The following is a 26258-nucleotide window of genomic DNA, read 5'->3' as shown; positions in this document are numbered from 1 at the left end:
TGGAACCATCAAATGACCTGTCATGTTTTATCATTGAAGTCTTTTTAAGACATATCTTAAATTAAATGTCAATTTTTTAATTGTTGTGTGATTCCTAGCGCACTCTGAACCTTCCTGTATATATATATATATATATATATATATATATATATATATATCTCTATCTAGATAGATAGATAGATAGATAGATAGATAGATAGATATACATTGAATGGCATTCCATGTAACATAGATGATGACCGGGGTGCACACACAGAAAAGTAGATAGATGTATGGGACAGTGGCACGCACTCGGATTTGCACAAACACAGTCAGGCTACAGCAGTAGTATCCAACGTTTCGGAGTTTAATCCGTTTTCAAGGAGAGAACCCTTTAAATGGATTAAACTCCGAAATGTGCAAATCCGAGTGCTTGCCACTGTCCCATACATCTATATATATATATATATATATATATATATATATATATATATATATATATATATGCTTTCCCTGAACTGATGACGGAGCCCCCGAGCTCCAAAACGTTTTCTTATTGCACATGGAATAAATTTCCATGCTAATTCACCTGTTACTCCAGCCTCCGAGTGCCGCTTATTTCTACTCTACATATACCCAGAGGACCCACCCCCTCTTGTGAGAGCACCAGAGCAAGTACCCCTGGGCATCCACTCTTAAATCCTGTGTGCCAGCCTCTTTTGGACTATATATATATATATATATATATATGCCCGACTTCCGGTTCCGGCGGCTTGATGAGCAGCAGCTAGGAGAGCTGGCTCCGCTCGATCATCCGCCCTTATCACCTTTACAAGGCACCAAGCCTCACAGAAAGACCCCAGCACCTCAGCAGACCCTCAGCGGCATACCCAGACCGCGAGAAGCGAAGCGCCCCGACATGCCCGGCGCTAAACCACGCAGCCAGCGGGACAAAAGCAGAGGAGACCGCGCGTCCAAGATGGCGCCGTCCGGAGACTCCAGCGTGCTCCTGCCAGAATCGCCCTCACACAGCACATATGCCTCAGACGAGGACACCGGCGAGGACACACAGGTACCCCCAGGCTCTAGGTCCCCCCTCACTCAAACTTCCAAACCCCGCAAATCGCCAGACCCCAACGCCCCAGTACTATACGGGGAATTAGTGGAGGCAATGCGCACAGCTATGAAGCCCCTATTATTAGCTCAAACTGCAGACATCAATAAGCAGTTAGCCCAATTACAGCAGAAAATGCTGGAAACGGAGCAGAGGGCGGGGGAGACCTTTGGGGAAGTGTGTGAGCTAAAACAAGTAACGGCAGACCATACAAAAACCATCCAGCAATTACAGAATAAGGTCCAAGACCTTGAAAACAGGTCGCGTCGGAATAACCTCCGCATAATAGGCCTTCCAGAAGCAGTAAAAGGCCAGGAACTATACGATTTCATTAGGCTCACACTCCCTTCCATGTTTAAAATCAATGATAGATGTGGAGACCTGGTGATTGAGCGCGCACATAGACTGGGGCCTCAGAGACAGCAAGAAGGAGCCAGACCACGCGCAGTCATCTTTAAGACATTAAATTATCTGCACAAAGAACTATTTTGGTCAGCATCCCGCAAACTTAAAGATATAACATGGGAGGGAAACAAAATCCTGTTATTTCAGGACTATTCAGCGGAGCTAAGTAAGGCAAGAAAAGATTTCTCACCAGTCTGCTCTGCCCTGATCCGCGATGGCCGCAAATTTGCACTACTGTACCCAGCACGCCTTAGAATTTTCGATGGTTCCTCATATAAGGACTTTATGAATGTTGGTGATGCCGAGGAGTATCTGAAAGAAGCCAATTTCCAACAGCACAGCTCCAGAAATATGTCAGATTGTGACTAGATATGGCCCATATCAGGGCTTTTTCTATTCTATCCACCAGTGTATGCTGAATAGAGACTGATCCTCGCAATTCAAGATTTCCCCACAAGAGGGACCCCCTCCACCATCATTCCCTTATTCCATTAAGATAACCAGAGTAGTAACTCTAACAACTAATCCCTAAAATGGCACCGCTAGCAAACCCACCCTTTTACTAGAACTCGGGGCTGGACCCCAGGACTGGTCCAAGGCTGCAAATAGGGATGCTAGGATCTTTATCTCTATTACCTGAAAGTTAAAAGGGAAGAGCCATAAGGGAATGGACAGATATATAAGCACCGTTTGCCTTATAATATTCGCATTGTGTTACATTTGTTTATGTTTAAGTTGATGCCAAGCGAGTTAGCTGAGCTCGCAACTGCACCATTGTTAGATGTATACTATCTTTCTACTACATTATATAGTAATATAAGGGCGGCTGACTCTAGGAGCCAGACCTTTCCCATAAGGACTAAACTTTATGTTTACCAACAGAATTTTTATAATTCGGAAGTTAATATCACTGTTATATTTGTTCTTTTCTCCCCCTCCCCCCTTACCCTCTGCCTTACCTAAACCCCCCCAACCTATTTTAAGCCTATATACAGGAAAAGCACCCACAGGTTATAGAAACTGCTTGAACTTAAGAGGTATAGTATACTATGATTATCATTTCATGTTGACAGACTACGACTATACAGACATGACAGATGACATTATCCTTAGGTAGCTGGAACATTGGGGGAATCAATTCCCCCAAAAAACGTAAAAATGTACTGGTTTATTTAAACAAACTACGTTTAGATATAGCTCTTTTGCAAGAGACCCACCTGACAGAATCAGAAACTCTCAAACTAAACGCAATGGGCTGGAAAGTGGTGGCTGCAGCTCCCTACACATCAAAAGCTAGGGGTTTGGTAATCTTAGCTAAAGCTAATATACCCATACAAATAACAAATGTGATAGCAGATCCAGAAGGCCGATACTTAATGTGCAAAATGGAACAGGGCTCCCAATCCTTTATATGCATGAATGTATATGCACCCAACATATATTCTAAACTATTCTTCACAAAAATAATCTCAATGCTAACACCTTACCTTAATGGATCAGTGATACTGGGTGGGGACCTAAACCTCATTTCATCCCCAGTGTTAGACAGACAAATCCCCAATAAAAACAGACAAAAACTGCCGAAGTTGGGAGTACAGGCCTTAGCAACTCAGCTACAGTTAATTGACCTATGGAGAGTCCTTAACCCTACAGAGAGGGAATTCACCTGCTTATCTGCTTCCACAGGACAACTGTCTAGGATAGATTATATTTTGTTGTCACATACACTCCTTCCACGGGTCGAAAATGTTAAAATAGAACCGATCACGATCTCAGACCATGCAGTACTACGCTTCACATTAAAACTAACACAGGAAAAATCCACGTACATCTCATGGCGATGCCCATCTGCCCTCTCCACCTCTACAAAATTAAAAGAAAAAATTATAGCCTCATGGGACACTTATCACGATGACAATAAAGCCACTATTACAATAGATCCAGTGCTATTTTGGCAAGCATCAAAAGCCACAATTAGAGGTGAGATAATCTCCTTTTCCCTATCCCAAAAACGGGGCCTCACTAATAATTATGTAAAATCACAACAACTACTTACAGAAGCGTACCAAAACTACACAACATCTCCTAACCCCACGACCAAAACTCAGTATACTAAAGCCCGCACCAACCATGAAGCCATAGTGTCACAAATAGAGGCTTGGTATTCTTTCAAAAAAGAGGCACGCTATCATAAATATGGAAATAAATCCAGCCGCCTTCTTTCCAATCTATTAAAAGGACAAAGACCCCCAGCGGTTATTCATCCTCTTAAAAAATCAAATGGCACTATGACTTCATCAAATACAGAAATAGCCCAAGAACTGCAAAAATTTTACTCACAACTATACTCCCAACCAATGTCAGATGCACAGCAATCAAAAACTTTTTGGGAAGACATACATCTTCCCCAACTACAAACAGAGATGGGGGCTACACTGACCTCAGACATTACCCAAAAAGAGGTACAAGAGGCGATCTCTTCCTTAAAACCCAACAAAGCACCGGGACCTGATGGCCTCACATCAGAATACTACAAATTGTTGCAAAACAAAATTGCCCCATGTCTGACGTCAGTGTTCAACTCAATACTTCGCGCCCCTGCAACTCCACCATATTTCAACCTAGCCAATATCAGAGTCTTGCCCAAACCAGGCAGAGACTTAACTGATCCCGCATCTTACAGACCCATATCCCTTTTAAATATAGACTATAAACTACTTACCAAGATCCTGGCTGAAAGACTCAAACTGATAGTTCCTAAACTGGTACACAAGGACCAGACAGGCTTCGTCATGGAACGACAGCCAGTGACAAATATTAGGAGAGTGCTTGCAGCAATTTGTGATTCCCAATGCACTGTGTCGAACACCACAAAAGCAATCTTATCACTAGACGCAGAAAAGGCCTTCGACATGGTGCATTGGGATCACCTCTTCCTTACACTAGAAAAATTCGGCTTCCCAGCCACCTTTGTAGACTGGCTACGGACACTCTATGCTGACTCCTCATCCAGGATTCTGTGTAATGGTAATATATCAGATCCCTTTCCAATATTACGAGGCACGAGGCAGGGATGTCCAATGTCACCACTCCTATTTGCCCTTGCATTAGAACCACTGGCAGTGACTTTACGCGATTCACCCCTTTATCAAGGAATTAATATTAGAGGCATTGACCTGAGAATAGCCCTCTTCGCAGACGATATGCTGCTATTTCTGTCACACCCAGAACATTCCTTACCAATAGCCATGAACATTATAAAACAATTTGGCAGCTTTTCAGGATATAGGGTCAATGTAACAAAGTCTGAACTTCTTATGCTAAAAGGGAAAAAGCCCTCCTTTACCTTAAACCCAGACTTAAACACTATCAAATTTCAACACTCACACATTAAATACTTGGGCATACAAATCCCCCACACTCCACACATGCTATATAAACTGAACATCCACCCAAACATTCAAAAAGCCAAACAAACATTAGAGACATGGAATGATCTCCCCCTATCTTTTCTAGGAAGAATAGAAGTAATCAAAACCATCATTTTACCCAGATTACAATATATGCTGCAATTACTACCCCTGAAGCTTACCACCCAGGATACTCACCAATTCATGCAATCATGTACCAAGTTTGTCTGGAAATCGGGGAAGCCAAGAATATCAATGGCAAAATTACAACTACCTAGATTGGAGGGCGGACTGGGTCTCCCTAACCTGCCACAATACTCCAGAGCACTTCATTCCAGATATGCCATGGATTGGCTTCACGAGACCAGCAAATTTACTGTATATGAGCTGGACTGTGCTTTATTCTACCCTTTCTCCCCAGGAGCCCTCCTCCATACACCATCCACTAAAATCCCCAAAAATATTGCTCAACACCTACTCTTTAAAGACACCAACTTGGCATGGAAAACCATCTGTAAATCCCTAAAAACGCCCACACATACATCTAAATGGCTGCCTATATGGGGAAACCCTATGTTTTCCCCCGGTATGGATAACCCAGTTTTCAAACACTTCTTCAATAGAGGCCTGAAGCTAGTGTCACAAGTGTTTGACCCGGGAGGCACACAGCTCACTTCAGCTCAGTTAAGACAACAGTATAATTTATCCACATTCAGCACATTCCCACTAATCCAATTGTCACATTACGCAACATCCCTCCCAGATAGGTCTTATCTAACCCCGCAAACCAACACATTACACCAACTTACACTCAGATTTGAAAGGCCAAATTACAAAATTAAAACTCTTTACAGAGAACTCATAAAAATACAAGCCCCCAAGATAGCAGAAAAGACAAGGAGGCAGTGGCTTGGAGACATTCCCTTTTTATTGTCATACGAAACGCTTTTTAAATACTATAACTCCACTTTACGTATATTAAAATCAGCTTTACTCCAGGAAACACATGTGAAAATCCTGCAAAGAGCATATATATCTCCTGCCCAAAGGAAGCATTTCGCCCCTGAGGAGACAGGAGCCTGCAAGAAATGTGGAATGTCTCCGGCCACCTTCTTCCACAATGTCTGGGCCTGTGGAAAGATAAAAAAGTTTTGGCACAAAGTAATTAATTATGTCTCATCGATACTAAACACGAAAATATACATTCACCCATTTCCCTTATTGTTTGCCAACTTTGAAGTATGGGAGCTGCAAACCATAGATACTAAACTCATCCCCTTTTTGACGTTGACAGTCACAGCTGCAAAAAAGCTTATAATGAAAAACTGGTTGAGCAAATCATCACCTACGCTAGAATCCCTTACTACTTTTCTAACACGCACAATGAACTATGAAAGATATGACGCTCAATTACAAAATGATACACGACCTACACTACCCAATAGATGGGGACCACTCTGGGAGGCGATGACGGCTGAAGGAACCCCAAACACCACGGTTTGAATGTTATAACAAGGGCATGGATAACACCTAGTAACACTATCCACAAGTAACAGTACTCCCAACCTGGTAATTCCTCCTAACAAGTTCTTTAACCCTGCTACCATGAAGGGATACCGCACCAAGATAAGGTGCAATTCCTGCAACATCAATTGTCTAATATAGACAAATAGAAAAGAAGGTTCTCCTCCCCCCCCCCCCCCCCCTTTTACCCTCTGTCTCTCCGCCCTCCCCCCATCCCATATATATTTACATATTGATATATCATGTCAATTAATGTGTTAAGTTAAGCTAAGGAAAAAGCAAGTTCAGATTCATAAAGATACTGGAGTGCGGGCGGGACGATGTCGGGAACGAGCGACCCAGAAGATATCCACCCCCTCCTGCTTTCTCTCTAAGTGGAGACCATTGACTATGTCTTGTTATTATTATTATTGATATGGTCTCTAAGGACGTTGTTCATCCTGATGTTGTTATTGTCATGTATTCCAGATAGACACCTTGTGCGTAGTAAATCTATGTAATACTTGCTAAAAAACCCAATAAATACATGTTTAAAAAAAAAAAAAAAAAAAATATATATATATATATATATATATATATATATATATATATATATATAAATAAATATATATATATATATATATATATATATATCTGCTCAGGGAAAGGCATTCCACAGACTTATTAATGAAATAATATTACGGACACAACTCTTATTTGCAGCAATGTTTCAAGCTTTAATTGCTCATCATCAGGCTCAAATCATACAAAACATGAACTTACCTATATAGACACCACCGTGAAGAGGCCGCCATGCTGACATCTCCTGTCACTGTAGAATGATGTCATAGTAAGAGTGACAAGCACTGGCCGGTCCTGACCAACAGGATACTACACCCATGGCAACCCCTTAAACAACTAAGTGCAATAACATAAAAAGATAAATATAAAAGCATACAGGAACAGAAATTACATACAGGCATGCTGGCATGTGTAAAAGGTGGATATACTGCGCTCACCTTGTCTGTATGGTTTTAGGCGCTGCTTAGCCTTAGGGGTGTCCCAAACCCCCTGTTAGTCATATATGGAAAATCTGGGATGGGCTGAAGTGCTGCCTGTGTGGTGTTGTGATTAGTGGGGATGATTAGTATAGAAAAAATGAGGTCAAGATACAGATTGTGAATGCTTATCTTGATTTATTAATACAAAAAATGTTAGTGTAAGCGGTAAGTGACCACTGGGGTCTGAGTCTTGGGTGATTGTCTTGTGGTGGATATAAGACTTACTTGGGGTTTCTGTACACCTATTTGGGGTCCCCACTCAGTGGGGAATTTTCACTTCAGGGAGATCCCCAGACTGTAGTTCAGGTGGTCCTGTGGTCACTCCGTGGGTCACTTTTGTTTGGGGCCCACAGTCTCCCTTGGTGATTTGCAGTGAAAATTGTCCAATTGGGCAGGTTTCGTCTTTATACGTGGCAGAGTAGGAGGGAGTTTGTTGGGCTTAAGGCGATTCTAATTGAACCCCTTTACAATCTCATAGGCTGTAGATACAGTCTATGTCCTCTCCTTACTCTGCTAAGTTCACTGTGAGCAGCTGTGTGCTTAATGGGAGAATAGAAGTTCCATAGCGGCGTCCCACTTGTAGTGTGGCTGTGTTTAAAAGTTAATTCACGGTTAGTAATTAGGGTGGTGTCCCATTTGGGTCTGCGCAGGCCTGCGTCCTCACTCCCCTGGCTGCGGTCTCTTCCCCAGACGCTACATTCATTAGGAACAATCTTTCCCTCAATGGCTTGTCTAATGGTAAAGTGGTGTACTCCCATCCGTTCTTTAAATGACGTGAAGTTTTAACCACATAAACCAAACTGCAGGGACAGCGGATAATGTACACAATGTACATGCTGGTGCATGTCAGAATTTGCCTAATGGGGAATTTTATCCCTAAATTGGGGTGCGCAAAAAAAGAACCCATCTCCATTGATACACTTATAACGCTTTTTTGTTAGGAAATATCAGATTGCGATTTCTATGGAAACTTGGTAAAAATTTCCCTATGTGTAAATGGTTTTAAATTAGGTTCGGATTGAATCATGGGCCATAAATTCCTTGCTGCTTTCACAACTTTATTGCTACAGGAGTTATAATTTTGTACAAGAGGGATTTTCTGAGTATCCTCTGCTTGTTCACGATTGTGGGATATCAGGGCCTGTTCCCTTGGTGTATTAAATGCTTTGGATTTTGCTCTAATTAAGTCCTGCTTGTTATATCCCCTAACGAGGAAATTGGTATATGCTAAGAAGGTTGTGACCCACTTTGGGGTCTGGACCTACAGTTTGAGAATCGCTGGATTAGAGCACCAGCATTACTCAGGAGAGAGAGCCAGAGGAATTACAGCGGATGACAAAGGACGGTAGGAGCAGGCACCACTGAGAACGATTGCAAACCCAGAGTAAGGAGACCCTGGCAAGAACCCCTCAGAGACTCCCTACAGAAGACAGATGGTGCTGAGAGGTGAGGAAGACCTGGCTACAGCAGTGAAGATCCCAGCGGCGACTAATTCATCGCACAGGGACCAGGACCATTGGACAAAGAGCACAGCCCGGTGTGGTGCTCAGCATCCCAGGCAGCAATGAAGACTTTGGATCGTAGGTGACAGAAGTGCTGTGGTATCCCAGCACTAGACATTGTCAGTGGCATCATCGTAGCTTAGAAAGTGGTAAATATAATATTATCACTATGCAGTTAATTGTAGTGTGGCTTCTGTAAAATATACTCAATACGTTCTGATTGTGTTTCTATGAGATTATTTATTTGTTTTGGTGCTTATTGCTGAATATTGTTAATCACAGGTGACAACTCGGCACACCAAGCATTTTGTTAGAATCATGTGTTATAACGTGTTGGCATAGTATATTTTAATTTAAAGGTGTTTATTACAAATTACCTCTAACCACCCTGTTTCCCCAGTACTTCCTATGCTGTATTATCTAAAGATGCTGTTCTTTCCTTGCAATATAATTATTGTTGATTGCTTTGACATGTAAGCTTTTCACCACTACATAATATCAATTGTGAGAAAAATTGAGGTTGCTTATTTATTAATCTGCAACACATTTTGGGGGTCATTCTAATTGACTCTCACAGCTGGCAATTTTTGCCGACCATTTAATGATTTCTTAAGTGTTCGCAAATCTAAGTCACTCTCTGGTGACTCAGATTTGCGGCACCCACCTACGTGAACAGGGCGGGCAACTGACATCCGGTGACGTTCACTGCCCACCCCTGACACCCGCGACACTCCGCCATCAGCATGGGAACACCCATGAAACGCTGGCCATTCCCATGGGCACGACCCATGCTGGGATGTGTAGTTCCACAGCAGCTAGGGGACCACATGTTAAATACTACTGTTATTAAGTTTGGTGTATTCTTTTGCTTCATTTAATGCTTTTGAAGTTGACACACTACAGAGAAAGAGGGGAATTTATTTGTAATCCTAATTGTTTTAGTTGCAGAGAAGTGCTTATTGGATGTGAACCATGGCACAACATGCGGGAACTTCCAGCGCATGTGGTTCTATATTAAGGAGGTTGATGCATGCTCCCAGTTCTGGTATGGAGGTTGTGATGGGAATGGAAACAGATTTGTTACAGAGAATGAGTGTCTACAAGCTTGCTCTTCCAAACGTAAGTGTTCTTTAGCCACAAAGCAAAAGGCATTAAATAAATTCCTAGAAAACCATGTAGAGCATCATGTGTATTTTATTCCCATTGAGTGAGGTTATTTGTACTGTGAAGTCTGCGTTACTAGTAAGAAAGATACTAAATACACTTCTGTGAATATGATTTTTAGAAGTTTCATAATTCCACAGAAAAATTGCCTTTTGGATTTCTTTGGAAAAAGGCATAATACATGAAAAAATCAGGGTCTGTTGAAAATAGGGCCAAAAACACATTGAACTAACTCCAGGTTCAAATCCGAGAAGGGAAAACAACTGAAGCCAGGCTAAAAGTAATCTCTGTAAGGGGAAAATTTATTGAAAGTTCATTTTTTCCAGCTGAATATTTGGATTTCCGTATTTAATTGCATCATTTTCTCTGAAGTTTAGATCATTTGGAAACCTTTTTAATTATTTAGGTCTGTTTGTTTGGCGTTTTTTGTGGTGTAGCACTTTGTGCTTTAAGTGGAGTCTTATATTCCCTGTGATCTTTGTAAAATATAGTCTATCTTTTCTGGCATTAATTGTATATCAAGGAGTACAGTATTATCCTTTTTCTACCTATAGCAGATTAACTCTGGCAGTCCACAGACTTAAGCTGGTACCTACTATGAGATAGTGGGGGTTATTCTAGTTGATTCGCAAGGCTGCGAATTCGCAGCCTTGCGAATCCACCAAGCCTTGCCTTGCGAATGGTGGCCTGGCTGCCACCCATTCGCAAGGGCGATTCCCTCGCAGGGAGTGCAAATGGATGTTACACAGTAACATCCATTTGCAGGCTAGTGGGATCCACCACATAACTCAATGGGGGGCGACCATCGATTGATGGCGAAGGTGCATGCATATAAAAGTGATTCTCAAGTCACTGACATATGCGTGGATGCTCTGGAGCACGGGTGTCAAACACAAGGCCCGCCAGACCTCGTCATGTGGCCCGCGCGAGGAGATAGCACGCAGGGGCAGTGTGTCTAAAACAGGAGTGCTGCAGGCCACGTCCGCGGCCGCCTTACCTGTTCCTCCACTGTCGGCGGCCATGTTCCTGTATATGTATGCGGCTACAGAAACATGGCCGCCGGCCTCGACGGCTATGTGGAGGAGGGCCCGGCCGCCTGTTCCCTCTGATGCCCGGCAGTGACAGACACTGGGTGGGGACGTCATGACGATGACGCCGCCCGCCCATGCGTCTGTAGAGAAGTAGGAGCAGGCAGGGAAGCTGGACCGGGAGTCGGAGACAGTGTGGCCGCAGCAAGCAGTGAAGAAAAGCTGGAAGCCGCAGCAGCTGCAGGACAGACGGAGAAACAGTAAGTGAGGATGAGGATCACACTCACAATAAAAAATATATATAGATCTGCTGTTTCCTGAGGTGTCCCCGTGTATAATAATAATAATGCCATGACACCACAGGCTGCTCCTCCTGTATAATCATTTATGTGTCATGGCATTACTTTTATTATATTATACAGGGGGAGCAGTCTGTGGTGTCGTGGCATTATTATTATACAGGGGGAGCAGCCTGTGGTGTCATGGCATTATAATTATACAGGGGGACCTACAGATACAACCGTCCCTTTGAGGGTGACCAAACTGCTGATGCGGCCCCCGATGAATTTGAGTTTGACACCCCTGCTCTGGAGGAAGTGTGCGGGCAGCTGTCATTCGGTGATGTCAGCTGGCCCCTTAACGCACCCGCATCAGCGGGGCATTTGCACGAGAATGCCCTGCCGCCCCCCGCCCACACACTTGGGTGCGTGCGCCCAGTGAACACTCTTTTCGCCTTGGCCACACGCACCCTGCACATGCCCAGAAATATAAGTTAGGTACGTTTTGTCAGTAAACGTACCTGACCATCATTTTGGACATGATACACAGATATACACATTGTCTCTGTACAATGTTTTCACATATATAAAACCTTTCTATGAAAACGAGTGAAAGAATCCTTCTCCACTTCAATGAACTGACCACATCGGGAGGGATCAAAGATATCAATATAAGAGTCTCACAACTAATGACACCGTGAGTACGGGTATGCCACCCACTTTGATATCCCAAAAAGAAACCTTTATACAATTTTTTTATTCACGACTCATGTGATTTAGGTATGCCTTAATTGTAGACGTACTTAACCATTCTTTGTCCATAAACAAACACATAGTATTTCCTTCTTTTTAACTTTTCATATGAACCAACACACCGGAAACAAGACAAGGCTCATCTAAGAGAAACGACTCCCTGTTCAGGCCTCACCAGTAGGAAATACATCATCCAATTAAAAAGGAAGTATTAACTCACTTTACCATCCATTCCCCCTTCCCAACATCCTTTAGTCATTCCAGTACTACGACCCAACCTGCACACACATACATTATCACCATCTGTATTGGGCAGTGTCACTGAATGCCTTTCTGCTGTTTTACTATGGATGTCTTCCCGCACCTAAAACGGAATATTTAAAAAACAGAATTAATTAATTAATTATATTTCCACCAGCTAATAGCACTTACCAACCTGATGTCTCCATCACTGTTGAGAACACATCCACCAATCCTATCCTGCAAGATTGCTGCCTGTCTGTCATCATTGACTCTGAAGTGTCCTTTTGTTCCCCACATTTAATCAGTTTCAAAATCCTGTATTTATTATAATTTATTTACAGTTTCTTATATAGAACAGGATATTCTGTTACACTTTACAATTGGAAACAACCGTGATAAACCAAATTGGGTAATAACAGACTGACATAGAGCAGGAGGGCCCTGCTCACAGTCTATAGGGAAATCTTGTTACATACATCTAAAAATACATATCCAGGGGCGAGGCAACAACAGACATGGAGTAGCCAGAGCTTCCCTCTATGTATTATACATCCTGTCACTGCCCACAAACTGACGCACCTGCAGCTGACGGTTCTGGGTACCTGCCACTGAGGCTTCCTCCGGGGAGAGTGGGCATGCGACTGCTGATCATTGAGTGAAGAAACTGTTGACCACTTGGAACACTGCCATAGGACTCACTTCTGTGTATGCTGTTCCGGGCACCTCTCTCTCCTTCTTGGCAGCTGGAATGGCTCAGCTTTCATTGACAGCCGGGGAGGCTTATCTGAGGGTGCATCGTGCCATTTCAGCAGCCTGATGCACAAACACAGCTGACGATCTTCAAGTGTCAGGGTCCACCATTTTAAGACTCACTTCCTGCCTCCTACTACAGGGCAGTGTATGCACTGTGTAGCTGAGTGCTGAGTGTTGCCTGTGCCAGATACTTACTTTCAACCACACTGTCCTCACTTGACATATTGGGGGAAATTTACTAATATGAATTCGTAAAAAATAGGTGTATTCGTAGGCAGAAATACACCTATTTTATACACATTTGTATTTTCGGGATTTACTATCCCAAAAATACAGCAATTTGTATTCCTAAAGATGGGACATTCGTATTTGTATTTACAAATACGAATGTCTACACCATCGATAGGATACGACAGGAATCACCATTCAAAAGAATGGTGGTTCCTGATTTAAGAAGAGGTGAGGGGAGATTGCGCAATTGAAGACAGAACAAGGAATTATAAAAAAATGTAACAATAACAATTTATTTAAACATTTGATATGCTAAAAAATGGTGCAATGCATCAAAGTTAAAATCTGAATAATTGAAAAAGGGGGGGGGGCTGTATCCAGTGGTAAAAGGTGTCACCTTATTATCTGGCAGAAGGAATAAGGGAGAAGGGGACGGTGGGATTGTCCTCCAGACCTTTGGGCAGGGATTCCTTTACAGAGTGTCCTCCAAATCGGACTGTGGTGGTAATGTCCCAGATATGGATTCTCTGTATAATTGAATTTTCCACTTAGGACCGTGTGTGGGTACCTTAGATGGGTGGCGTTCCCTCAGATTGTGGTACCTGGAACAGTGGTTTGATGAATAAAGGTCCCGGTCTGGTTCTCCAGATATTGAATGTATTCCTGTAGGTGGCTTTGGCCAGGTAGGTGTCTGGAACAGCAGTATTACCAAAGGGGGTGGCTGGGTTGCCTGTGCCAACGCGTTTCACTGCTTAGGAGCAGCTTTTTCAAGGCTACCTTGAAAAAGCTGCTCCTAAGCAGTGAAACGCGTTGGCACAGGCAACCCAGCCACCCCCTTTGGTAATACTGCTGTTCCAGACACCTACCTGGCCAAAGCCACCTACAGGAATACATTCAATATCTGGAGAACCAGACCGGGACCTTTATTCATCAAACCACTGTTCCAGGTACCACAATCTGAGGGAACGCCACCCATCTAAGGTACCCACACACGGTCCTAAGTGGAAAATTCAATTATACAGAGAATCCATATCTGGGACATTACCACCACAGTCCGATTTGGAGGACACTCTGTAAAGGAATCCCTGCCCAAAGGTCTGGAGGACAATCCCACCGTCCCCTTCTCCCTTATTCCTTCTGCCAGATAATAAGGTGACACCTTTTACCACTGGATACAGCCCCCCCCTTTTTCAATTATTCAGATTTTAACTTTGATGCATTGCACCATTTTTTAGCATATCAAATGTTTAAATAAATTGTTATTGTTACATTTTTTTATAATTCCTTGTTCTGTCTTCAATTGCGCAATCTCCCCTCACCTCTTCTTTTGCCATTTAGGGACTGACAATCCCTGTTATTGATTGCTGCAGGCCTAACAACCCATACGGGCGCCCCACACAGACACCTAGGTGTCTGTATTTTTTCTATTGGTTCCTGATTTACTAAGCAATTGGTAAAACAGGCACGAAAATAATTTGCTTTAAGCCTGCACGGATCAGTCAGATCCGTGCAGGCTTTAGTGTAAAAAAATAGAACAATAAATAAATAAAAACGGCGTGGGGTCCCCCCCACAGCCATAACCAGCACCAGGCTGAAAGAGCCGGGGCCGGTAATTAAAAATCAGGGAACCCGACAAATAGGGGTTTCCCGATTTTTAACAACCAGCCCCAGGCTCCAGGTCCGGGGCTGGTTCCCAAAATATGGTGGACAAAATGAATAGGGGTCCCCCGTATTTTAAGAACCAGCCCCAGGCCAAACCAGCCAGTCATTTTGTCCCCTGTATTTTGGGAACCAGCCCTGGACCTGGAGCTGGTTGTTAAAAATCGGGGAACCCCTATTTGTCGGGTTCCCTGATTTTTAATTACCGGCCCGGCTCTTTCAGCCTGGTGCTGGTTACAGCTGTGGGGGGGACCCCACGCCGTTTTTTAATTTATTTATTTTTTCTAATTTTTTTTACACCTTGCAGCCTGCACGGATCTGACTGATCCGTGCAGACTGCCTGTAGGAATTCGTATTAGTGGCCATATATATGGCCAGCTAATACGAATCATTACAACATCGGAGGGTTACAAAGCAGTCGTATATGACTGCTTTGTAAATCCCCCTCCGGAACACGACATTGCATACGACTGAAACAGTCGTAGGGAAAATACTAATACGAAAAACTAGGTTTTTCATATTAGTAAATTTCCCCCATTACTTATATATTATTTATAAATATTACTACTGGCACTAAGCTGCATATTGAGCAATATTTTTCTGCGGCATATTGAGTGTGCTCTTTTCTCACCCTGGACCTGGCTCCTGCTGTAGCTCTTGATCCCATGTTGCAAAAGGTCCTGGAGGCATTGGCAGCGAGGGAATCTAAACTCGCAAATGAGATTGGTATAGTGCAGTCGCATTTGTCAATCATCCGCAATGATCTTCAGAGAGTCAGGGAGAGAGTTGGAGAGGAGGAAACACGCACATCGACACTGGGACAACATTTTCCCATTATCTGTTAAAGTGAATACCATGGATGCTACATTAATGGCTGCCCAGAGTAAGCTGTTAGATATGGATAGGCATTTGTGACGGAACAATATACGGATGGTTGGTTTGCCAGAGCGAGAGGAGGGTTCTGACTCTGAGAAATACTTGGAAAAATGGCTTTTGGATTCATACTGTGTGGATTCCTTTCCTTGTCTTTTCCAGTGGAGAGAGCACACTGGGTTCCCTTAAGACATATACCCCCTGGTGTGCCACCTTGCACTTACATAGCCAAAATCCTCAACTACCTTGACAGAGATATTATTCTTCACCTGTCTTGTACAAAGGGGCCTCTGATGCTTAATGGTTCTAAGATCTTAGTGTTCCCTGATTACGCCATGGAAGTACAAAAGTCAATTGTGGGAATAGAATGTGCCCTACACCATGTTTTTCCCCTTTAGGCTTAGAGTGGTTGTGGATGGGGAAACCAAGATTTTCTCAAATCCTAGGGAGGCGACTGCATGGCTGGATTCTAGCAGACAGGCCAGACAAGCTATGGCAGGTGACACTGATGAGTAACTATACTTTCCCTTTTCTACGTTGCAAGATATCATTCCTACTCTGAGGTTATTTTCTCATCTAAGATCAGGACTATATCATATGGTCTGCCGGATTGATGCTAACATTTATGATATATGTTGTTATGATACTATTGTGCATTTGGGGGGTGAATCAGCTGGAATCGTAAAGGGGCGATTTTGTCCCCGTGGGGGGGTCTGTGCATGTGCAGCCCCCACATAAGGCTCCCATTATGGTGGGTTTATTCCTTTAAATATCTGGGTATCTGGGCCTCCAATGACCCAACTCGCTATGTCAGTCTTAATATCATGCCTCAGCTGGAATACTTGCAGTCCCGTATAGCTGTTTGGGGGAAGCTTCCTCTCACGATTACTGGCATGATCAATCTGATCAAAATGTTTTTTCTAAGTTTGTGAAAAAAAATTCCGCAACCTTCCGGCTGCTGCCTGTGACACACTAGGGTTTACACCAATGACCCAAACAAAGACAATACAACAAAACAAGATTTGTGGGTTACAGAGCCGCTGCCAATAGTTATCCCACCACCTCTCTATATGTACAGTACTTTCCTTTGTGCACTGCTTGATAGATGGTAAAATGTTACTGTTTCTGAAACTCAAAATAAAACCACATGGTGCGAATCCATTAGAATGACCCCCAAGATCTATTCTATGGCACTTATGAGATGTTTGAGAATTCAGGTATTTTTGCAGGGATAAAAAATCTATGTGTCTTCACACAAAGCAGTGTCTGTCAATGCACCTCCCTATTCCCTTCATTAAAAAAAAAATGATTACAACAAGGCACACTTGATCTAGTCAAATCCATGCTGTTTGCATTAAGGGCCTGATTCACAGATGTCCGAAAAACGCAGATATTGATTTTCGGACATCTGTGCATGTGCGCACGCAGTTACAGTTTAAATTCCTACAGTGGCGGTGATGACATGGCGCAGCATGTGCACATTTTCTCAGAGCAGCCTGTAAAACAACAGGCGTGTCCATGCCGATATATATGGTTGGGTGTGGTATAAATCCCAGACAGTCATTAGTCAGACATCGGAATCCCGACAGCACAGGGGGGGGGGCGCAATGAAGCCACTTGCGGGCTCGCTGCGTTCGCCACATATTTTATTCTCCCTCTATGGGGGTCGTGGAGCCCCATGAGGGAGCAGTCGGGATTCCGACGTCGGAGTAATGACTGTCGGAATCCCGACTGTCGGGGAGCCGTCCGGCTCCCATATGGTTATCCTGTGTCTGGCTTGGAAGCCAGGGGGCTGCCGGTCATGTGCAAGCTCTACTCTGTAGAGTGAAGTAGTCGCACTTTAGCAAGGTGCCTGCAAAGTTTTACAGCCACAACATGAGGAGGGACCTGGCGAGTGGTGCTGCCTTGCCCTGCGCTGGCAGCCCCCCACAAACTACTACTGGGACTTACAGTTTTGCAGCCAAATCCTGAATCAGGATCTAAAACTGGGTGAATTTGCTCTGGGATTTTGTTTAATGCATTCCTTATCATACCTTGCCCTACATAAGACGATTTGTACTGATTTAATTATATTGCCCATTTGATTATTTAGTTTGAAGTTCAGGATCGTTAATACAATTGCATATTATGTGGCTTCAGTTAGATTGTTTAATAATGTAATATTAATGATTTTTGCATGTGAATAATGTCTCCGTTGTGCAGGATCTCATTGCCTGACTGTGGTACTGATACCTACTTTTTCTTCCATAACCAGGTCAAGGTACAAATGAGGGATCACAAGTTCTCAATAAAGGTACGTTGGAACTTTTGCACTAAAATGTCAGTAGAAAGGGGAACTTTTACTTAAACATATTGATGGAAAAGAGTGGGGTGCCTCTGAACACTTGAAGGGGTGCATTGGATTGGTGGTCCAAGACCAATTTAAATGGTTTACATTTAATATAATAGGCAAAACCAGTGCTGGTGGCTATCAATTATAAAATATGTAGACAAACATAAGTGAATCCTATCCCACACTACATAATTGAACCTAATGTTGACATATAAACACAATTTACTTAATTTTATATTTTGCTTCTATTTTTTTTTTTTTATAAGAGTGTTCTCACCTGGGTGCCATTAAAACAATCCAGATACTCAAGGGTGCCGTGATTGAAAGACGTTTGGGAACCACTGATCTAGACAATATAACTATTGACATTTCAGTTGTAAAGAACAATTTGAAAACTGGTAAATCACCATATTAGCTAGTACCGCAGATCGCTGGTTCTTCTTTTAAAGAATGGGAACCAGCTGTGAATATTTGAAAAAGCAAAAGCCAGAATTCAAATCCAATACATCTTACATTACTTTATTTATAACTTGTGGCCATGTATTGGAAGAATGACAATAAACTTGAACAATAACAGAATTGCAAAAATAAAAGCCTTCACTTTCTGTTACCATGGTCTTTGCAAACTAGACCTCAACTGTTCATATTTATGGAATACTTAACATGTGGACTGTTCTTGTTTCCAGATATCTGCACATTGAAGCCAGAGGAAGGAGCTTGTCAAGATTACATACTAAAGTGGTGGTACAACGCAGATCAAAATGAATGTGTACAGTTCTGGTATGGTGGCTGCGGAGGAAATAAAAATCAGTTTGGAACTCAAGAACAATGTGAAGATACCTGCCTGTCCCCATCTTAAATGGTTAGATTGCTGTGAACCATGGGATCAGAGCTGCCATGGCAACCTATCATATTCAGAATCTTAGGAGAACCAGCCTAAATCACTGCTGAAAAACTCACAGGAAATTTGAACCTTTTGTAGAATATTTATTCAGAAAAATACCAAATCTACATATTTTTGGATAACATTTTTTATTAAATGTTTTTATAGTTATGCAGTTGGAGAAAACTTGAGTCGTATTAAACTGCACTTATTTGTTATTGTGATACCTCAAAACATTAGGTGTTATTCTCAAAGCATAGAGTGTCTGTAGGTTCAAGGAAAACTAAAATGGGAATTTTTATATGTTGCTTGAAATAAAATGTTTTAATATTCAAAAATACAGGCATAATATTTCCACACTTAGGGCCTGATTCAAAGATGGAGGCAATGTCGATGAACGCAGCACAGGGATTATTTTGCCATGATGGTCCTGTGATATCAGTCCCAGTGAGGATTAATTTGCAAAGTCAGGCATTGCTTGTCCCGGTGGTAATGGGGCCGAGGGGGGGGGGGCTACTAAAGCACAGGGGTTTTGAGACCATTTTAACCAGTTTAACTGCCCGTGACTGATCCCCTAACCGTATGCAGTTAACAAGGCAGCTATGCTGCACTAAGAAAGTTGATGTCTGACCTTGATGTACGTTCATTGGTTGCACCTCTGTGCACAAGTGATGGTTCAGAGACACCACCAGCGTCTGTGACATTAGCATATTTTAGCTCAGCGACTGATACAAGTCTGTAGCTGTCAGCCCAATGGAGCAAACAAAGTTTAAGAAGTATCAGTATTGCAAGTATTTGTTCCTCTTTCTGCTACTATAATCTCATTGTCAATATAGAAGCTCTAACAGTTACTTCCCAAATATTAAAGTACATAAGACAAAAAAAATTTAAATTAAGCTGGTATTTTGGGAAATGTATTTGTGCTGTTAAAAACTGTAGTTTTCTTTTGGCTTACAAGCATTGGTGCTCCAAACTACTAAGTGTACTGTATATCATACAATCAGGAAATTTGAGATTTGTTACTTCATTCGGACGTGAATAAAATTCTATTATGTGATTTTTTTATTCATTTATCAAACAGTATTTATCATAAAGGGTGGAAAAAACACACAGCAAAGCACATACTGTAGTTACAAAGCCACAGACAGTGGCACCAAGAGGTGGGAGGGGAGCTGGCACTAATTACCTGGGCCTGGGCTGCTGAAGGGGGCTGGCTGCACCTCTATCTTCCCCCCTCCCCTGAATATACATATATTTAAGTGTACATATGTTCGAAAATATGGTGCCCGCACACTAAAACCAAAGACTCTGGCACTGTGCTAGAGCCTTTGCTGTTTAGAGCACATAGTTACATAGTAATAGTAGTAATAAATGAGTGTCTAGCCTTAATTTAAATTATGTTATTGTGTCAGCCGACACCACCTCACATGGAAGAGAGTTCCATCATTTTACTGCCCTGACCTTAAAAAAAGCCCTTCCTTTTAAGTGTTCTAGACCATGGGTCCTCAAACTGCGGCCCTCCAGATGTTGTGAAGCTACAAATCCCAGAATGCCTTGCCATACTTTTAACACTCCCTTATAGCAAAACTGTGGCAGGACATGCTGGGATTTGTAGTTTCACAACATCTGGAGGGCCGCAGTTTGAGGACCCATGTTCTAGACCTTCTCTCCTCCAGTCTAAGTGTATGCACTCGTGTCCTATTGCAGTAACTGATTTGAAAGTAAATAGGCTGCCTGACAGATCATTGTAATTGCCCTTAATATATTTGTTCATGTTAAGCATGTCACCCCTTGGGCATCTCTTTTCTACTGTGAACATTCCCAATTTGGCTAGTCTTTCCTCATAGTTCTCCATCCCTTTTATCAGTTTGGTCGCCCTTTCCTGGACTTTTTCCAGTTCTACAATGTATTTTTTGATGTCCCTAGATTCCGTGCCCCTTTTTATACAGGCTAGTATTTTATCTGCTTTGTTTGCTGCTACCTGACACTGAGTACTGCACCCCAGTTTATTGTCATTTTGGAATCCTAGGTCCTTTTCCAATTCTGATTTACCCAATTACACACTGTTAAAGTTATACATGGCACCTTGGTTATGTCTCCTAAGATGCATAACCTTACATTAGTCCACATTGAACCACATTTTCCATTTTTTTGCCCACTCATCTAGTTTATTTAGATCCCTTTGTAACATGGAGACAGTTTTATCCATACTAATTATCCAACACAGTTTTGTGTCATCTGCAAAGATGGATAAGTTGCCGAGTATTCCCTCCTCTATATCATTAATTAATAAGTTAAATAGAAGCGGCCCAAGCACTGATTCCATTGGTAACGCACTTAGTACTTTTCCAAACGGAAAACTATCCGTTAACCACCGCTCTCTGTTCGCTATCCTGCAGCTATCTCCTCACCCAGCTACAGATTATTACCCCTAGTCTCACCGCCTCCATTTTATTAAACAAGTTCTTGTATGGTACAGTATCAAAGGCCTTAGCAAAATCCAGGAAGACTATGTCTAATGCATTCCCAATATCTAAATTCTTGCTGACCTCCTTGTAAAAGCTTATGAGGTTGGATTAGCACAAATGCATGCTGGTTTCCACTTAATATACTATGCCTTTCCAAAATAGTCCTGGATCTTATATCTTAAAATCTCTCAAATAAATTCTTCACGATTAATGTGAAGCTTACCAGTGTAAAGTTTGCTGGGTCATCTTTTTTTCCTTTTTTGAATATTGGTACTACTGTACTTCCGCTAATCTCCAGCCCCTTGGCAGCATACCAGATGAAATTGATTAGATAAAAATGTAGTGGCTTTACTATCTCCTCAGTTAGTTACATTAAAACCCTAGGATGAATCCCACCTGGGCCCGGTGATTTATTTGTTTTGATGTTGTCTCTTGTGTAATGCGCCATCTTCCAAAATATCACGGGAAGATTATACTGACCGAGGAGGAGGGACCTACTTCATGCAAGCAAGGTACATGCCCGCATTCTGCCCCTCCTGGATTACAATGGTGCCCCCTGTGGAGCACAGGTGGGGCCTGGGTATATTTTCCTAGCCACAGCCAAACAACATTTTAGATAAAAAATCTTCTTTGTAACACCATAGCAAAAACTAGTGATACTAGAACAGTTTTTACATGTCAGGGGAGATTCTGGGAAATCAGAACGCCTCCCCCGTGCGTGCGCTATTGCACTCACATGCTTCTGCGTGTCATACAATGTAGACAACACAAACAATCGTGTTTTGGATGTAAACCATGGGCGAAATGTCATAGGGTGCGATTTTTAGACATGTGCGATTTTTGGTCAAAAACGTCCGAAATCGCACATTTTCCGAAAATCGCACATTTAATAGGTTGAAAATCGCAGTAGCATAGCTCAGTCCTGATTGGCTGAGCTATGCGTCTTCATGGAGACGCATAGCTCAGCCAATCGCGCTCTCAGCCTCTGTAGCACTGGGACAGCACTACAGAAGCTGTTAGAGGCAACGGAGAAAGCCAGTTCTCCCCGCTGTCCTGTCAGTGCGGGGGGAGCTGGCTGTGAAGCAGCCAGACCAGCGCTGGATCCAGGAATGGTAAGTAATGCTGGTGTAAAAGTGAGGTGTGTGTGTAATAAACTTTTACTTCTCTGTGTGTGTGTTTTTTATAAACATTCTTTTTACAGGTGGACTACAAGTCCCAGCGGGCCCATTAATGCCCCGCATGCTGGGACTTGTGGTTCTCCAAGTCCCAGCATGCGGGGGAGGTCTGCTGGCACTTGTAGTTCTCCGGTATAAAGCAATGTAACGTATGATCGATTTAACCCTATCAGGTCGGCGTCCACTGGCCACGGACGCCGGTGACAGCCCCGGGCTTCAGCCCTGGACGGGTGAAGCCTTGGGGGGGGACCCCTTTATTGGGGGGGTCCCCACTCCTCCAGGTACCCCATCCAAGGCTGACCAGCCACGGTGCTCATGTTTTGGCCGGCGGACCTTGTATAAAAAGTGTCACCCGGCTGTGGCATGACATCGCGGGCTGTTGGAGCCCGGTGCTGGTTTCAAAATACGGGGGACCCCCAGATTTTTTGTCCCCCGTATTTTTGGAACCAGGACCGGTCCAAGAGTCCGGGGCTGGTTTCAGAAATACGGGGGACCCCTATGCTTTTTGTCCCCCGTATTTTTGGAACCAGGTCCGGCTCAATGAGCCCGGGGCTGGTTATGCTTAGGAGGAGGGACCCCACGCCGTTTTTTTTTTTACTTTTTTTTTTTAGCACAAAATCGCATTTATGAAAATGCGCACATTTTCATGACAAAAAATCGCCCGAAATCGCGGCAAATCGCATTTTTTGCCGCAAATTCGCATCTCATTACATATGCGAATTCGCGGCAAAAAATGCGATTTTTAAAGGTGCGATTTGGTGCGATTTTTTTTAAGTCTAAAAAATCGGACCCTATTACATTTTGCCCCAGGTGTCCTTGCTAGATGCAAATGTCATGCGTGGATACATTTAGTTCTCTTCTATAGTCAATCAGTGTTGTTTTTTGTACATATTCCTTAATCACAAGCGCCATGACATTTAAATTATCAGCATTCTGACCGTCTGTGTTTTGAATGTCGGGAAATCATACTAAACCCATAGAAAATTACACAATTTCTTAGACAACATCAGGAAATACAAACCTGCTAGAATGAATATATAGAGAACCATAGAATACAATGGGTTTCAATCCAAGTGCATATAATGAAAGTGACCATACCAAAATTTAATTTTACATTATATTCCACAATGCCCAGTACATTATTTATTTAAATTTATATTGAGCCACCTTACTTATATGGACAGTATACCATGATTACAGAGATAACGCTATAGCCACTCATACATCCATTATAGCTATCCGTATTCCAATATGACATAACATAGCTGCATTGATAAAAGTATTTTGCCACAATTTTAACCCTGGGGAATTCTAAACTATTACCTGAAGCATCTTACGTAGAATTATTTTTGAACATATCTCATAAGATATACAGTATCTGACATCCCATCATAGACACTGTATGGGGAAGACGGATAATCACTTTTGCCCTAGATGTGGATCTCAAATTGCGGATTTGATGCAACATTTGTGGTTGTGCCCAATAATAAGGAGATTCTGGATTCAAGTATGGAATTAGACTAATCGTTAAGTAGTTCATTGTTTGCCTTTAACCCCTGAATGAGCAATAGTTGGTATTCTCCCTGAAGGTACCCGAGTACAACAAGCAGGGGCGCCGAGAGGCAGGGGGGGCGGGTACATTTTACCTGGGCCCGGGCCTGCCAGGGGGGCCCGGGTCCGGCGGACACACACTGTAAAAAAAATATTTATTGGGCTGCGGGTGCGCCGGGATGACAAGGACCCGCACGCCCATGTGTCCGGCCACCCGCCCATGTGTCCGGCCACCCGCCCGTCCGCTGCGGCTGCCCCTGCCTTCTCCTGTCTCTCCTTCCCCTGCACACAGAGAGACAGACGCTAGAAGTCATAGTTCAGCTCTAGCGTCTGACAGGAAGCACAGCTCTGCACTTCCTGGTAACGCTGCCGGGCTGTGCTCCCTGTCAGAGACGCTGGAAGTGAAAAATGACTTCTAGCATCTGTCTCTGTGCGCAGGGGAAGGCAGGATAAAGCAGGGGCAGCTGCAGCTGATGGGTGGGTGGCCGGACACACGGGCACATATTAACCCCTTGGCAACGAGCTAGAACCCCTGGCAACGGAAATCCCCCTTGGCAACGGAAATCCCCCTTGGCAACGAGCATTAACCCCTGGCAAAAAATATTAACCCCTTGGCAACATCCAATAACCCCTTGCAACGCATATTAACCCCTTGGCAATGAGCAAGAACCCCTGGCAATGGACAATAAACCCCCTTGGCAATGAGCATTAACCCCTGGGAACAAATATAAACCCGTTGGCAACAAGCAATAACCGCTGGCAACGAGCAAGAACCCCTGGCAACGGACATTAACCCCCCTTGGCAACGGACATTAACCACCTTGGCAACGGACATTAACCCCCTTGGCAACGGACATTAACCCCCTTGGCAACTAGCAGATAATTTATAATTTATTAGAAGCCTTACTGTGGGGGGCAATGTGGTGTGGCATAGTCAGTGTGTATCGACTTTTGTGTGACATCCCATTTTTTTTGGGACGGTCCTGCGGGAATTAGACACTGCATGCGTCTAATGAGGCAGGCAGGGAGGCTGAGGATAAGGAGTTTACTATTGTGTTGCATAAAGGGTATATGGTGTGGTACACACCCCTATATCCTTTGAATGGCCACACCTCTTTTCTGTAGCTCGCCACTCCATGGGGGCCCTGTGACACTGTTGTACCCGGGCACAGGATTTCTCTTGGCAGCCCTGACAACAAGGGGTATGGAAATTATTGATATTTCATTTCAGCAGCAGCTAAAAAATGTATCCTGCAACTCTGGATACATTCTACTCAGTTTTCTCATTTTAGAATGGAATGGTTGGCAGGATCAATACAAAAGTAGAAGTACACTGAGAATTTTTTTTAAATATGGGAAAGCTACACAGAGACCCTATCCCATCCCATTAAAGAACAGGTTTGGAAGTGCTTTAAAAATTAAACCAGTACATACTGTACAGTACTTAAGACCCCCAATCTTTTGAAGAGAATTAGATCAGAGTAGAAGGGTGATATGGTGGATGTAATCTTTTCTCTTTACTATAAAACAAATACACACCAAAAGGAGAGTGGCAGAGGTTGGAAGATCCGGATTCACATCAGTATGTGAACATAATGATACGCTAACATTGTTTTGATAGAACAAATGTTTTTATTCTGTCATGTAACATATGGTGTGTACACACGGTACAATCCAGCATGAGATTTTGACTATATAGTCAAAATCGCATACAGATCGCATGCAGATCGCACAGGTTTTTTACCTTGCAATCCTGATGCGCGCTCCCGTGACAGCACAAATCAAAACCCAGATAGACAGGGCAGCAATGACTATATAGTGCAAATCTAAAGCAGATAGCATGAATTGTATGTAAATAGTACATGAGTTAGCAAAGATTGTATAGCAAGTCGA

General features: G+C 43.0%; 1 protein-coding gene across 1 annotated transcript in view; it reads left to right on the top strand.

Annotated features, from left to right (window-relative positions):
• The window catches only part of LOC146080913 (collagen alpha-4(VI) chain-like), a 212229-nt gene extending 192001 nt beyond the window's left edge, over positions 1-20228 (top strand). The window contains exons 40-42 of the mRNA XM_083188615.1: positions 9917-10093; positions 18211-18249; positions 18975-20228. Of these exons, the coding sequence (XP_083044741.1) occupies positions 9917-10093; positions 18211-18249; positions 18975-19147 (389 nt within the window). The 3' untranslated portion in view covers positions 19148-20228. The remainder of the gene's footprint in view (positions 1-9916; positions 10094-18210; positions 18250-18974) is intronic.
• The last annotated feature ends 6030 nt before the right edge of the window (positions 20229-26258 follow it).

This window comes from Crinia signifera, chromosome 5 (genome assembly GCF_055691185.1).
Source record: "Crinia signifera chromosome 5, ASM5569118v1, whole genome shotgun sequence".
Taxonomy (NCBI): Eukaryota; Metazoa; Chordata; class Amphibia; order Anura; family Myobatrachidae; genus Crinia; species Crinia signifera.
This window is presented reverse-complemented; position numbering and strand designations above follow the sequence as displayed.